This window comes from Egretta garzetta, unplaced genomic scaffold, assembly GCF_000687185.1.
Source record: "Egretta garzetta isolate BGI_Z169 unplaced genomic scaffold, ASM68718v1 scaffold69, whole genome shotgun sequence".
In the NCBI taxonomy this organism is placed as follows: Eukaryota; Metazoa; Chordata; class Aves; order Pelecaniformes; family Ardeidae; genus Egretta; species Egretta garzetta.
The window spans coordinates 3,238,609-3,253,882 of NW_009260790.1; the positions used below are offsets into that span (position 1 = coordinate 3,238,609).

The 15,274-nt window shown below is 51.3% G+C and overlaps 1 protein-coding gene across 1 annotated transcript in view; it reads left to right on the forward strand.

The window, feature by feature from the left end:
• The first annotated feature begins 6,079 nt into the window (after nt 1-6,079).
• The window catches only part of LOC104133180 (protein-arginine deiminase type-2), an 11,127-nt gene continuing 1,932 nt past the window's right edge, over nt 6,080-15,274 (forward strand). The window contains exons 1-13 of the mRNA XM_009646550.1: nt 6,080-6,171; nt 7,637-7,823; nt 7,904-7,973; nt 8,146-8,207; nt 8,290-8,407; nt 9,005-9,130; nt 9,947-10,125; nt 10,301-10,404; nt 10,581-10,692; nt 10,771-10,878; nt 13,868-14,019; nt 14,291-14,435; nt 15,047-15,140. Of these exons, the coding sequence (XP_009644845.1) occupies nt 6,080-6,171; nt 7,637-7,823; nt 7,904-7,973; nt 8,146-8,207; nt 8,290-8,407; nt 9,005-9,130; nt 9,947-10,125; nt 10,301-10,404; nt 10,581-10,692; nt 10,771-10,878; nt 13,868-14,019; nt 14,291-14,435; nt 15,047-15,140 (1,549 nt within the window). The remainder of the gene's footprint in view (nt 6,172-7,636; nt 7,824-7,903; nt 7,974-8,145; nt 8,208-8,289; nt 8,408-9,004; nt 9,131-9,946; nt 10,126-10,300; nt 10,405-10,580; nt 10,693-10,770; nt 10,879-13,867; nt 14,020-14,290; nt 14,436-15,046; nt 15,141-15,274) is intronic.

The window sequence follows — 15,274 nt, forward strand, 5'->3', positions numbered from 1 at the left end:
GGGTGGGTGACACCCAGCCCTGCCCCGGGATGCTCAGCAGTGAGCTCTTTCAGGGCTTATTCTCCTTATTCTCAACTTTTTATTCCCTTATAGCTCCATATAAGGACTCCAAAGCTTAATGCATTAAACATTTCAACTCCTCCTGTTGTGCAACGTGGTTGTTTAGGGTTATTACAATACACGGTATCATTAAAATAAAGCATTTTCTTTAAAACAACCCAAATTTTCCATTTAGCCTCTCCTCATGTGACTCACGGCCTCAGCTACCCCATCAGGGCAATGCCTGAATAAAGCCTAACAAAAGGAAATGTTTGTTCAGGTCGGTCCTTCCCATCCTAACAACTCCCGAGGAGCGCGGCGGGCAGAAATGGGTGCAGGGAAAACTGGTTATTTGGCAGGCAGGGAAGGGGAAAAAAAACAAACAACAACAAAACAACAAGAGGCTTTCAGTGAAAATTAAAAGTTCTCAGTGTTTTGCTTGGACCTTGCGTTTCGGAGGAATTGGGGTTTTAGGGACATGCAGCAAAGCTCCCACGGGAAATGTTCCCAGCACGGGAAGATGTTGTCTATTGGAGATAGCCATCTCTCTCTGGGCCATCCCAGGAGAGGCCTTGCCTACCTGCAAAGAGGGAAACTGGGTGAAACTAAAATGGAGGAAAAAGGTGGCATGGGGATGGAGAGCGCACGATGGCCCCGTTGCTGCAAGGTTCATCCTTGCAGCAAGGGGAACACAGGGCAATGTGGTCACGTTAGCAATGCAACGGGCAGGAGAGGGCTGGAGCCAGGAGAAACCCAGTTTCACAAGCAGCAGGACCCCTTGCAAGCCAAAAAGGTCAAAGCAAGCTCAGCCAAGCTAGAAGGACCAGTCGCCATCACTGCAATGAGCTGCACATCCTCAGCGGGGGGAGCAGCGACCTGTGCACCTCTTCCCCTGCGAGATCAAACCAGCTGCTTTAAACATCTCCCAGCCAGTCTATATTAAAGGGCTCCTTCTGACTTTAATTGCAACAGAAAGAAAAACAACACCACCATGTCTCGTATGCGAGCACGGTTTTAATAAGATCGTGGGAGCCTGCCGGGGCGGCCAAGATGCTTGAGTGGGGAATGCTAACGGCATTTCCAGGCTCTCCAGGACCTCGCCTTGCTTGAGATTTTAGATAAAATCCTGTTTCCTGAAACCTAGCACGAGCCAAACTCCTGATGTTCATAGATTTGTGAATTTTGTTGGTTCTCAAGCCCTCCTGGGGGAGCACAAGCCTTTGAGCGCCCCTAAAACCCTTCAAGCTGGGGTGAAGCAGAGCTGGCACAGGGGGCGAGGAGCTGACTGCATCCTCCAAGAAAGAGTCTGGCCACAACAGCACCTCTACCAAAGAGAGCTGCAAGTCGGATTTCCCACTCGTGGCTGCTGGTTGCACTGGTTTGGACTGGGCATGGTGCTGAGCTTGCCGCCTGCTGTGATTTTAGCATCACATCCTGCTCAGCTGGTTTGAGCCCTGTGCTGGACAGGGAACACACCTTAATCCCCATGGGGTCAGGCTGGTGCAGTCTGTAATCTGGAAGGAGGTGGAGAAGGGTGGTTTTGGGCTTCCAGCAAGCGTGAGGGCTTCAGCCGAAGGTTTGAGAGCACATGCTTCTCCCAGGCCACCCAGGATCACACTTACCCAGAAAGGATGCAGACACAGTGCTGAAACCTCATTGTCATTTTGGGTTTGGGTTGGTTTTGGGTTTTTTTTTTCCCCAACAAGTTTAGTCACGGCACATTTTGAGCCACCATGGTCACTGCGGATGCTCGCTCAAGCCCAAAGCACCTCATCTTCGTTGGGTGGTACCTACACTCACCTCTTCTTCCTTCTCCACCTGCTATTAGCACCAACATGCCTGTGCACAGGGAGAATGACAATTTTAAGTCATCTGGCCCATTCAGAGCTGAGTGTTTCTTCCTAATAACACCTTGTCTTGGGAAGTTGCTATTAAGATCCCTGGTACATGACGGATGGGATCCCGCCTCTCCATCAGATTAAGCAAGTTTGGTCAGCCTTAGTTTTGGGCTTACTTAATCTTTTTTCACCGATTTCAGCCTGTTTCTAGCCACGATGGAGCAAGACCCGACTCCCCAGTGCTCCCCCAGGAACCCCACTAACAGCCCAAACTCCCTCGGGACATTACTTCTCATCCATCCTGCACCACCACTCCATTAAGGAAAGTTTGATAATCTCCCTAAGCTGATAATTACGCCTTGTTTATTACTCTGCATGTGTAATTGCAGACAGGAACTTTTAAGAGCTATGTCAACCTAATTACTTGCAATAGGGCAAGGCATCAAACCAGTTATCAAGTCTCGCTCGGGTTTACATGAGGGTTTATTTTCTTTAGGTGCGTAGCTGTAACAGCAGGGCAGGAGCATCCCAGGCAGGCACCAAGGCTCCTCCTGGGGATGTGCCTTCCCCATTCCGCTCAGAAGCCAGGGAAGAAGGGCAGGAGGCTGGTTTGGACCAGTAAAAAAATACTTTTAATGCCAGTAAAGCCCAAAAGAGATTGGTCCCCATCTTGGTTAAAACACACGTGGTCGGGACTTGTCAGAGCTGGCTTTGCAACTGCCTTCTCCTGGGTGGGACGGCACCAAAAATCCCCTTCCATCCCTTCTTATCCCCAAAATAAAGGCGTCTGCCTGCTGGGACACTTCACACCTGGCAATCCAAGAGCAAAGCACCCCATAAAACTGCTTTTCCCCCCCAGCCTGGAGCCATGCCCACACCCCACGCTCGCCCTGCCCATACTTTCCCCCAGCTTTGCATTAAATTTGCTACCCTATAAATATCTCCTCCGCTGGGGCATGCTGAATGCCTCCCACAGGGAAAGCAATAAAGCCACAGGTGGGCTCAGCTTTGCCCAAGCTCCTTCATCCTTGCCGGTGGGTTGGTTTCGCCTCCTCGAAGCTGCCCGCCTCTTCCAAAATAAAGCCAGCGCGGGCAGGAATGAGCAGCGCCTCGTGGCTCGACTGGGATGGGCACCTGTTTGCACCTCCTAAACGCAAAAGGTCAGCTTGAAAGGACTCCGCGGGGAGAACATTTCCCTCCTACTCTTTGCAATAAGGCACGTGCCTGCAAAACCACCCCAAAACCCCTCACCAAGCACCCACAGAGCTTATAACCCCCTTGCACCCACCAGCTTTGTCCTCCTCGGGGAAGAAATGCTGGGCGATGAGGACGCAAAAACCCTCAGGAATCAGCTCACCGGGGTTGTTTGCAAGCTCCAGCACTGGGATCTGTTCCCAGGTCCTCGAAATTAGGGCAGGCGGAGATCCATCAGCAGCGGGGAAGTTTATGCAGAGCAGCTCCTAATCTGGCAGATGTAATCATTAAAAAAAAAAAAAAAGAACTCCTCGGACTAGATCAACTATAGCCACAAAACCACGAGCCTCCAGACATCTACACGTGTGTATATATATCTATATATATGTCCTGCGATGGTTTACCATGTCTGACCTCCCACCTGATAGCACAGAGCGCAGCCTGCATCACTAACAGCGCTTTTTGCCTCCTGAAAAATCCCGTTCTTGCAGCACAAACCAAGGTTTATTTAGCAACTGGTGGGGAGCGCCGCCCAGGCTTTTGCTGTGACCAGAACGGGCCGGTCCTCATGCTTATCCCCAGCACTGGACGCAGATATGGAGAGAGTGCCTCAGCCAGCTCTCCGCAGTGCCATTGCCCCTCTTCTTCCTCCCCAAATGAGACATTGCAATGGGTGGGTGCTTTGCCAAAGCCCCTGCAAGAAGGATTTCCTATTTCTCCACCACCAGCATAGCTGCAGCGGCTCCATGAAGACCTCCAGAGGCCCCAAGAAGCTTTGAAAGACTCCTAAGGGTTGCAAAGAACCCAGGAAGCTTACAAAGACCCTGCATGGCTTGCAAAGACCACTCCTAGTTTCCAAAAAACCACAGGAAGCTTGCAAAGACCCCATTCTCCTTCCACAGCAAGTCCCTCAAAGGCAGGGACCTGTGCAGCGGCAGGGAAATGGGCTCTGCCACCCCCTTTGGGCAGCCCAAAAAAACCCCAGGACCACCCAAAAATCCCCAGAGCCACCAGGGTTTCAATCCCATATTTGCTAGCGGGTAACACTTACTCCTAAGAGTCCACAGGATTCCTTCTGCCTGGCAAATGCCATGGACTTTTATCCATACCAGCACCATCACACCAGCTGGACCACAGGGGATATAAATACATTTATATTTATATATAGGTGTATAAAAAAAACCCCATGAGCAGCTAGAAGCACTCCAGCTGATTATAAAAATCACAAGTGATGCGGTGACCTTGTGTAAGGTCTTTCTGTAAGATGGGCACGATTTGGGGATGTTTCTGAAGAAGCAGAGGATTTAAATAGCATGCGTTTTCCTTACTGACAACTGAAATACTAAATCTTTGGGCGCAGGAATTGGGAAGTGAAACTGGTAAAGGGGAAGCTGGTTTTTGCTCATTTGCCTCCAAACTGATGGGTTTACACCTCTGTTGTCCCCGTCCACAGGAGAGCGCGGGGAGGTGAGGCCACTCTGGCCCATGCAATGCCAGCTGCTGGCTCTGCTTTGGGGTAAAAAAGAGGGAAAATAAGTCTTGTACAGCACTGGAAAACAGAGCCCACTTGTGCAAACACGATGCGGCTTCGGTTTCTTTTTTTTTTCTTTTTAAATTATTTCTCTTTCAGGTTCCTCTTTCACCAGTGTTTCTTACTACTGGTGGCTTAAATAGGCAGGGGTTCAGTAGATAAACCATGATGCTTCTCAGAAGGAATGCGTTCCAGCTGCCAGCAGGTCAGCTCCTGGAGCAGGGTGGCTCAGCCAGGGGCTCATTTAACCCGAGCCCCCGGCATGTTTTGCATAGCAGCGGTGCCGCCCTGACCACGATGCTCTACAAAAAGCAGATTCTAGGAGCAAAGTGGTTTCTATTTTCTTATATTCCTTGGGGAGAACATCTACAGCCTTTAATAAAATCTCTCTCCCCATTGCCACAAATCTCATTCTTGCATGTGCAGAAAAGCGACAAAAATGCCTTTTTGTGTGTGTTCCCAAGTGTTTGCTCAGCAACGCAAAATCCTCACTCACATTTGCTTGGGTCATGGCAAAAAAAATAAAGCCCAAAACCAAACAACCAGGATCTACTTCAGATGGGAAACCAGGTTTGAGCTTATTTCCTATGCCTCAGCCACGGAGGGAAGAGAGCACTAAAAAAGAAAAGCCCGAAAGGGATATAAATAGGGAACATCACCCTGAATGTTTCTGCTCCTCACTAATTGCTTGTGGCTTCCAAAATCTGGGGCAGAAGTTTGGTTTTTGAAATGAATATTTAGCTTGATGTTAATAAATAATGCAAATGCCTGCGTAGGCAGCAATTGCTGCTGACATGCTCTGCTGCGGTGCGGCAAGTGGCGGGTTCGCCATGCAAAACCACCTCCGATTTCCCCTCATTGGCAACTTGCTCCCTAACTTCTCTCTGCAAATAAGCAGGGAGAAAAAAAAAAAAAGTGTCCTGCTCTAGCCTAAGGGCTGGGAAATTGTATTTCTTTCTCCCAAGAGCAGCCAGTGCTTTTTCCTAGAGAGCAAAAAAGAATGGATACCCCCCAGATGCAAACACCAGCTGAAACACAAAGTGCTGCAAAAATCACCTCCCCATTGGGCTGCTCATCCCCGTTTGGGGTCAGGGAGATGCTAGAGAGACAGGGAGGTGGGGACAGCTGGGGGAGCTCCTTGCATACAGCTTGGGAGCCAGCCGGGCTTCAGGCCAGCTGCCCTCCCTCTCCATCCCTTCTCTTCCCTTGAAGATCATTTTCATGGGGCTTTAGAGGGTCCAATCCAACCACCCCCTCCCTTTGGAGTGGGGTGGGGGCTGAAAATTTGTCATCCCAAACTTTGCAAGCTCTGAAAGCTGATTGATTTGCTCCAGGACCAGTCGAGGAGGAGGAGGGAGGCGTGCCTGGAGGAAGGAGAAGCAGCTGGGGTGCTGCCGGGGGGCTCAGTGCCACCCAGAGCAGGTGGGAAAGGGTACGTGTGCCCACCATTGGGGCATCCAGGCTGCTGCGTGGGGAGATGCCGGGGGACCGCACGCTCCGGCTGCAGCACGGGAACCGCATCGAGGCCCTGTGCGTGCTGGGCACCCGCATCTCCACCGACGTCTACGGGTGAGTGCAACACCCCAACACTCCCCTTTCTCCCTCCATTTCTGCACTTCCTCCTTGCTCCTCGCCTTTACCCCCCATTTCTCCGCAAATCCCCTGTCCTCATTTTTCCTTCTGCTCCCCCAGACCCCACAGCCCCCTCACACTGTGATTTAATGCAATTTGTGGGCAAAATCTTCCCTGGGCTTTGCAAATCTGCACAAGTCCCAAGGAAAAGCTTCAAGCATTCACGTTTGCAAGATACAGTATTTACCCCGGGTCTGTGACGGCAATGGGTTTGATCCGTTTGCGGTCAACAGATCTAGCATCATCTTGGAAAGCTGCTGGAGAGCGGAGGGATGAGCAGGAGCCACAGGGATGGTCCGCAAAGGAGGGGATGCAGCTGGGAGAGGGAAGGAAAACAAGATCTAGAGTCCTGGGAAAGCATGCAAGTCCCCACACCACCAGCCCTGCACCCCTAAAGCCAACCTAACGCTGCACTGCAAGATAATTATCTCCCCAAAGTTTAAAAGCTCATTTCATGGTTAATTCTGGTCCTTGCTGCTTTTGCACAACTTGCCTTCAAAACTCAAGCCAAGCAGCGCAGTTACAACTCATCTGGCATCTCTCTGGGTCAAATCTCCTCCCAGTGGAATTCCCAAAACTCCAGAAACAAGGAAACCAAACCAGTTTTTCCATGCATAATTAAATATAATTTAACAATTTAAGAAACGCCCAGGCAGCAGCAAACGAGCGCTCAGATTTCCTCTCCCCCTGCCCCAGTGCGGGTTTGGTGGGGCCACCAGCATCCAGAAAACCAATAAATGATGCTGTAACTGTGATAACGGAGCAGGATCTCAGGGGTCGGGAGAAAGCATGCCCAAAGGGAGCCTGCACCTCAGCAGCTGTAAGCATTCCTCAAAAAAATAACAACCCTGGAAAGACAGGGAAATGAGGGAGAAGGAGCCAGCAGAGTGGAAGGGGATGCACGGAGCAGCTGGAGCAAAGCAAGGGCACATCAGACAGGGAGCACTGCAACACCAGCTGCTTTGGGGTTGGATAAAATTACCCTGAAATTCAGAGTTTCCCATGGTAAAGTCTCTCAGCTGGGCTGCCACACCATGAGCTGTTAAATACTGGCTTTGGCTCGGCTGGAAAATAAACACGGATTTCTCCACCAAAGTGCAAACCCAAGTTGGGTTCCCCTGGCGCTGAGTGCTTTCGCTGTAATTCTGATAGATCGTAATCTGCAGTGATGGCTACAAAATAGACTCATTTTGCTAAAATAGTGTGTTCTGGCCTAAAAAAAAAAAAAAGACAACACTTCAAGTGTTCCCAGGCAGGGAGGAAAGGGCAGAAAGGTGCCGGCGGTGAGTGTGGAGACGCCAGCATGCCCAGTCCTGGCTGCGTTTTGGGCAATGAAATTAATTGTAGTGGGAACCGAGTGGTTTTGGTACAAACCTTTACAAATACGGCATGTTTTTGGCAGGGCTGCCCCGGCCGGGGCGGTCTCCTTTGGTGTGAAGTACACGGAGGGGGTGAGCGTGGAGGTGGCATGCCGGGGCCAAGCAGAGGTTGGGTCAGCCCTCAGCAGTGGGACGCGGTGGCCACTGGACGAGGGAACAGTCCTGAGGTTCAGCATGAGCCGGGCCAGCACCGAGGTCAATGACAACAAGGTAAGAAGTGGGGTGCTAGGGTGTGGGATCTCCACAGAGGTAGAACTTCCTTCCCCAACAAGGGATTTGGGGGTTTGCAGGTAACCATCAGCTTTTACGCAGAGGGAGGGCAGCCCATCAACCAAGCTGGGGTCTTCCTCACTGGCATCGGTGAGTACGAAGGCTTCTGCAATGTGGCAATCCCTCTTCAACCCTTTGGTCCCTTGGAGTGGGGTGTTTTGATGTGGGGGCAGAGATGGACCCAGATTTGCTGGGTCTAGGGGGTTTTTGCACCACCCAACCTTGCCGTACCCTGGGATGATGGTGGGGTCTGCCCATCCAGGGATCTCTCTGGATGTCGACGCGGATCGGGACGGCGTGGTGGAGAAGAACAACCCCAACAAGGTAATTCAGCCTCTTCCACTGCACAGAAAGTCCACAGGCTTGCAAGAGCCTGAGCTTGCTAAACCCCAGCGGGGTGTTTTAGGCAATCTGGACCTGGGGTCCTGAGGGACACGGGGCCATCCTGCTCGTCAGCTGCGACAAGGAGATCCCCCTCACTCCAGCATCGGACTGCGACGATGAAAGGGTATTCAGCAAAGAAGGTAATGCAGCTTCAAAAAAAAAATTCATATAAAGCAAAAAATGCTCCGTTATTCCCCCTCTTTAACCTTTTTGGAGATGAAATTTTGCTTGGGAATCGGCTGCTCATGAGCTGCTCTCCACCAAGCTGCTGAGTAAGCTTCCCACATGGGAATTTTTTTCTTTTAATGCCATGCAAACTAATTGCGGTCAAGCAGGGGCATGAAGCACGGCCAGAAAAATAGCAGAGGTGACACTGACGGCAGAGCTTGGCCCAGGGATGCTTCACGCGGGTGAAAGGAGCTCAGGGCGAGGCATGCAGCCGGCAGCCAGGAATACACCCACCTGTTCCTGGAAAACTAAAACCACTCGGAGCTGGTGCCCATCGGCTTTTTGAGGCCAGGGACCGGCTGTGCCAGGGATGTTGGAGAGGGGGGAAGGGCGTTTGTTTCAAAGCACAAGCCACAAACTTTGCTAGCAGGACCGCAGGTTGTTTTTCCAGCTTGCAAAGGCTGGTAGCAAGGGAAGAGCAGAATTCTTGGGAGATGCAAGCCCCAGGAGGGAGCATGCAAGTCAACCAGAGCTTTATCACCCAATTTTTTTGTTTGTTTGCACCCCAGATTTGCTGGACATGTCTCGGATGGTCTTGAGGACCGAAGGGCCACAGCGCCTGCCCCGGGGGTACGAAATCGTTCTCTATATTCCCATCTCCGACGCCGACAAAGTTGGGGTCTTTTATGCGCAGAGTAAGTCCTTTGTCCTTCCTTGCCTTCTCCTCCTCTGCCCCTTCCTCCTCATTTGTGGTGCTTTTGAGATCCCTGCAAGCTCTTTTCTTCCCATCTCTGACCTCGTCCTCTCCAAGGATGATCTTCAAACAGCACTTCTGAAGCAAATCATGCCCTCAGCATCCCTTCTCCAGACTTTTCCGGCATCAAATATTCCCTCTTCTCAATCAATTGGAAAACTTTGGAGATTAAGAAGCAGAGGCAGAGGGCCATAAAGGCATTTATCCAAGGTCATCCAGCAAAGGAATAGCAAAAAAAGAAAAAAGCCACGTGTCTTGACACCCAGATGCTTTACCCATGATGGTAACATGCTCTACAACACATTTTCCCCTCCTTGCTCCTTGTTGTGGGCACAGTGATTTATTCCCTGTGACCAAAAGCCCTCATCCAGCCCAGAAATGTGCCAGTAAGTAGCTTGGTCTTGTCCCTCCACACAGAGGCCATCTGTCGGCAGGAGGGTTGATGGCATTGCCATCCCATGGCAGGTCAGAGGGGGCTGCAAGGGCAGAAACCCCATGAAAACAACTTCTTAATGACTGCTCCATCCAAGGAAACACAGAGACATTTTTTCCCTCCCGCCCTTCTTGCGCATGACTGAAAAATTGCAAGCCCCTCAGCTCCTCCTACTTCTGCCAGATGAAGCTGTTATCCACCCCCAAAGGCAGAGAAGCTCCAGCGCAGAGGGACCGTGGTACCTCCTTGCACACGAGCAAAATAGGTTGGAAACTACCACCAAAATGTTGGGAACTGCCCACCTTCCCCTTTCTCTTCTTGCAGATCCCTTCTTCGGGCAGCGCTACGTCCACGTGCTGGGCCAGAGGAAGCTGTACCACACTGTGCAGTATACCGGTGGGGCCGCTGAGCTCGACTTCTTTGTTGAGGGGCTCCGCTTTCCTGACGACACCTTCCCTGGGCTGGTCTCCATCCATGTCAGCCTCCTGGAGACCCTGGCTGAGGTCTGGGGTCTCTGGGGGAGGGGTGCAACAGCCCAAGGGCATAGAGAAGGGGATGGGGATTGAACGGAGTGGCCCTATTAATTTACCCCAAAAATTACCTCAGGGGTAGGGTATTTGGGGGGAATAGTGGTAAATAGGGTGTAGAAAGTCCCCAATTTCTGCTTGCCTCCCCCAGGGTATCCCCCATACACCAATCTTCACCGACACAGTAGTGTTCAGGGTAGCACCGTGGATCATGACCCCCAACACTTTGGCACCGGTGAATGTCTTCGTCTGCAGGTAAAGGCCAAGGGATGATGCCTTCCCAGCCAAACCAACATCAGCCCCACAGCCTCCTGGAGGTCACCAAGCCAGGCTGGGGAGGCGATGGGCAGAGGGAAAGGCAGCTGCCTGCGGGGGATATCCACCCTCCAGCAGCCCTTCATCCCCTTCCCTCCTGATATCCACTTTTCCAGCATGAAAGACAACTACCTCTTCATCAAGGAGATAAAAAACCTGGTGAACAAGGCCGGCTGTGAGCTGAAGGTTTGCTTTGGCTACATCAACCGTGGGGACCGCTGGATGCAGGTAGGTGGGCACTGGAGAGGGGGCAAAGCTTTCCCTCCCTGCTGATGTGTCCCACACTGGTTTTCTTCCCTTCCTTAGGATGAGATTGAGTTTGGCTACACCCACGCTCCCCACAAAAGCTTTCCGGTGGTGCTGGACTCCCCTCGGAATGGAGGGCTGGAGCAATTCCCTGTCAAGGAGCTGCTGGTAAGAGCAGGACAGACGTTTGCATTGCCTGAGCAGCAGCTTGCAGGTTTTTATGCTTAGCCTAGTTCACCACTCCTAAAACCCTATTGCACTTGGCTCCTTGAAGGCCCTACAATGAATTGCCTGAAAAATGAGTTTAACACCTCCGCATGCAACTGCGTAGAGATATTACCCTGTCCGCTTCCAGCTGGGGGACACAGCCTCACACCCCCCAAACCAAGGATTGGAGCCTGATCCACATCCCAGCCATCTGTAAAACCTTTTATCCAGAAGGTGCTGGATGAGAGGGGCAGGGAGGACCTCATGCCTCTGGGAACCAAGGACTCCTGCCTTCACCCTGAATATCTGAGCAATGGGCTGGTTTTTCCTTTCCTCTGCACCCACAAATACACAGCAGGCCCCGAGCAGGAGAGGAAATGAAAGCGTGAGAGGGGTCGATTTACTTGCTCGGAAGAGAGCAAGATGCTGCCAGAAACATCCCTGTGGGGCTTCTCTGCCAGGGCAAAGGGCCAGCCACAGGCAGGGTGTGCAAAGATAGCTGTTTGGGAGAGCAACAACCCAGGCTAGGGCAGGTGGTGAACTACGCCTGGGCATGGCCAAGCCAGAGGAAACTCTGGCGGAGTCCTGCAGCAATTCTGACATGCAAATTGGTCGCCCGATCTGGGTCTAGGGACGAAAGACTAATTGAGCCATCAGTAGCTGGTTCCCTCTAGAGTTTCCCTCAGGATAGCTGGCACTCAGCAATGGGCAATTTTACCTGGTAAAGCGAATGATTAGAGGTCTTGGGGCCAAAACAATCTCAACCTATTCTCAAACTTCCAATGGGTAAAGCGGCCAGCTTGCTGGTGTGGAGCTGCACCATGGAATGAGAGTGCTCAGTGGGCCACTTTTGGTAAACAGAGCTGGTGCTGCAGGATGAACCCAATGCTGAGTTAAGGTGCCCAATGCCAATGCTCAGAGCCCAGAAAAGGTGTTGGTTGATCTATTTTTAAAAGCTGGGGAGGGATCTGGAGCCCAAGGCTGATGGGGAATGGCTGGGGGACCCAGTGGGGGTCAGGCCCTGCTCCCAGGGAATGGGCAATGGGACGAGGGGAAACGGCCTCAAGTTGTGCCAGGGCAGGTTTAGGTTGGACATTGGGAAGAATTCCTTCCCTGAAAGGGTTTTCAAGCACTGGAAGGGTCTGCACAGGGAAGAGGTCCAGTCCCCATCCCTGGGGGGATTTAAAAGCCGGGCAGACGAGGTGCTTAGGGACAGGGTTTAATGGTGGGGTGGCAGGGTTAGAGGAATGGTTGGGCTTGGTGATCTTAAAGGGCTTTTCCAATCTAAATGATTCTATGATTCTGGGAGAGCCCAGCGGAGACAAGCATGGGAAAAAGATGAATTGAAGGATCCCTTTGAGATTCGGCCATGCAGAAAGGGCAGGACCTCCCCAAGCAGCCACCAAATCTCTGCTCATATACCCAGCCAGACCCTGGCAGCAGTCTCAGCCCTGGTCTCTCTCTGACAGCAACGGGAGGAGAGGACAGCTCACTTTTTGCTGCATGTCACTTTAGGGAAGGTTAAGCGCTTTCAAAAAGCATTGAAATGCATCTTTTCTCATGCCTGAAATGAGTACATGCAGTCCCGGATTCACCAGGCAGGATGGGAATAGCGCACTGATCCGCTCCTTCACAAATAAGCCAGGCAACCGCTCCTATCTGCCCTGTTTAGGAATTGCTTTGCTTCATATTTAGAGAAGCAATTTCAACCTTCAGAGCCACTAACATATTATACTCCAGTTTCTGCTTTGAAGCCTCCCCTAATCCCCACTCCAATCTTTTCAATCTCATTTTCCAGCTAGGAATATTTAGCTAAACGCAACACGCACGGGTCCTCCTCTTGCCCCAGCCAAGCCCTAAGCCCCTGGGACCCCGTGCCAGGGAAAAAGGAGATGAGAAGGAATTAGCCCCTCAAAATCAGTCTGGAACTGATAGGACTTGGATGTGACCCGCAAACCTGGGGTGAACCAGTGCCGTGACAGTTGAAACTGTACCGGCTCTGTGGTTTATTAAACTGAAATAAGCTGAGAGCAGGTGTTTCATGCCCAGGGAAAGGATCTGACCCCCTGCCATACTCCAGATACACACCTTAAAAATGCCCTGGGAGCCTCGGGGAAAGGCAGCAGCAGCTCCCAGCTTCTCGAAACACCCTCAATTAAAAAAAAAAAAACGCAACTTTTAGATCATAACCATGCACCCTCATGTCTCCCTGCTCATTTTTACCAAGTTGTGTATTTGGTTTACCCCTAAGGAAACCCAACACTAATAAGCGATTGGGATTTAATGCAAACCCAACAGATACCTGATCTCGTCCTAGGGGCTGTCGTGAACTCCAAGCCCACGTCGACTTGAACCAAAGAGCAAGGACAGGTCCAAAGCAGGATTTTTGTCCCACCACGGCCAGTTTTGTCCTGGTTTTAACATTGCAATCTCTCCCTTGGGCATTTGACCCTGGCACATCACAACCAAGGGTTAATTATCCCTGCATGCACAACACCTTAAATCCCAGATATGTTAAGTCCTGAAAATCAGGGCTTAAATAGGATTTAAGTGAAGTACAGCCCTTCGGGTGACTCTTATGCCTGGGGTGGATTTACCCTCAGGGGCTGAAGTTCATTTTGCTTGACAAGAGCCATCCAGAAACTCAGCTTTGGGGCTACCCCAGCACCTAATTAGCTTAATACAGACACTTAAACACTGGCTGTAGGACAGCAGAGGAAATCTATCCCCAGCTCTGCCCCTGGCACTTGCCATTTATTACTGAGCCCAGATGACCCAGAGAACTTTATGCTCTTGCCTTTCCTTTAGCCTCTCCCCATCCATGGACAGGCTTCACTCTTGATATTTTTACCCACTGGAGCAGGTCTGAGCCCAGAAGGAGAGATAAAAGCAAAGGCACAGAGGCAGCAGGGGCTCAGGGCAAAGCCCACAGTGATTTCTCTTTCCCCAGGGCCCTGACTTTGGCTACGTGACCAGAGAGCCCCTCTTCGAAGCCATCACCAGCCTCGACTCTTTCGGCAACCTGGAGGTCAGCCCACCTGTGACCGTGGCAGGGAAAGATTATCCACTGGGGAGGATCCTCATCGGCAGCAGCTTCCCCACGTAAGAGATGGCAAACCCACATGTTTGGGAGCAAAGGAACCACAATTGCCCCTAGATATCATCCCAAAAAGTCACATTAAAGGCCTTAATTAGCCATCCCCTGGCCAGCTGCAAATCTGATACCCTGGGGAGTGGGTGTACCCAATTCCTGCCTTCACATTTGCACCATCCTTTCTTTCCTCCACCTTGACAGCAATTTATGTGTTATGTGTATATTGCCGCATAAATATTATTCTGTGTATTCTCTCTCTCGGGGGTATCTCACCCCCAGATCTGCAGGGAGGAGAATGACCAGAGTGGTGAGGGATTTCCTCTATGCCCAGCAAGTGCAGGCTCCCGTGGAGCTCTACTCCGACTGGCTGTCCGTGGGTCACGTCGACGAATTCATCACTTTTGTGCCCACCTCTGACACAAAGGTACCCCAAAGCTCCGAGCTGCTCCATGGTTTAACTTCTGGTTTAACCAGAACATGGTTTAACCCTCATCCCATTGGGGCACCTCTAGGGAAGACCTCAAATCCCATTTCTTCGACACTCCCAGCCAATATTTGCTTGGGTTTTTTTACCCCATCTCCAAAATGAGGGCTCTGTACACAAAAAGGCACTTCCTTAGCTAACAGTCAATACAGATAGAAGAAAAAAAAGATGCCTGCAAAGGTAGTAAAGAAATTTAAACCTCAATATCCACATGGGCTGGCCAGGGCTCACGGCTGCTCAGCATCTCCCAGATGTTTTCACAAGTGAGCTCTTTCCTCTATCCTGGTTTTTACTGCTTCTGACACAGGACTTTTCCCCTGGGGGAAATCATGCCTTGACCTGGATGGTTCAGAAAAAGAGTATTTATGCACACACACACACCACCAGCTATGCCCCCTCACCACCGCATTAAAAAAGGTACTAAATAACAGCAAAAATGCCTAATTTTAAGAGTTCAAGCTCAGGTTCCTTGCAAAAATAAGCCCCTGAGGTCCCCCAAGGCTCCAGATAAGCTGCTTTGGGTGACCACTCTCCCTCCTGTCTTGCCCCAGCGATTTCGGATGCTGATGGCCAGCCCCGTGGCGTGCTACAAGCTCTTTCGGGAGAAGCAGAAAGAGGGACAGGGCGAAGCCACCATGTTCAAAGGCAAGGAGACAGCGGGCAGCTTCAGCCAAGCCTTGATGTCGGTTGAGCCTGCTGGCCCGAGGGCGGCAGTGCCTGACTGACATGAGGGTATCGGAGGGACCTGGAGACCTTTTCCCACCCGGCTGCCCTCCACG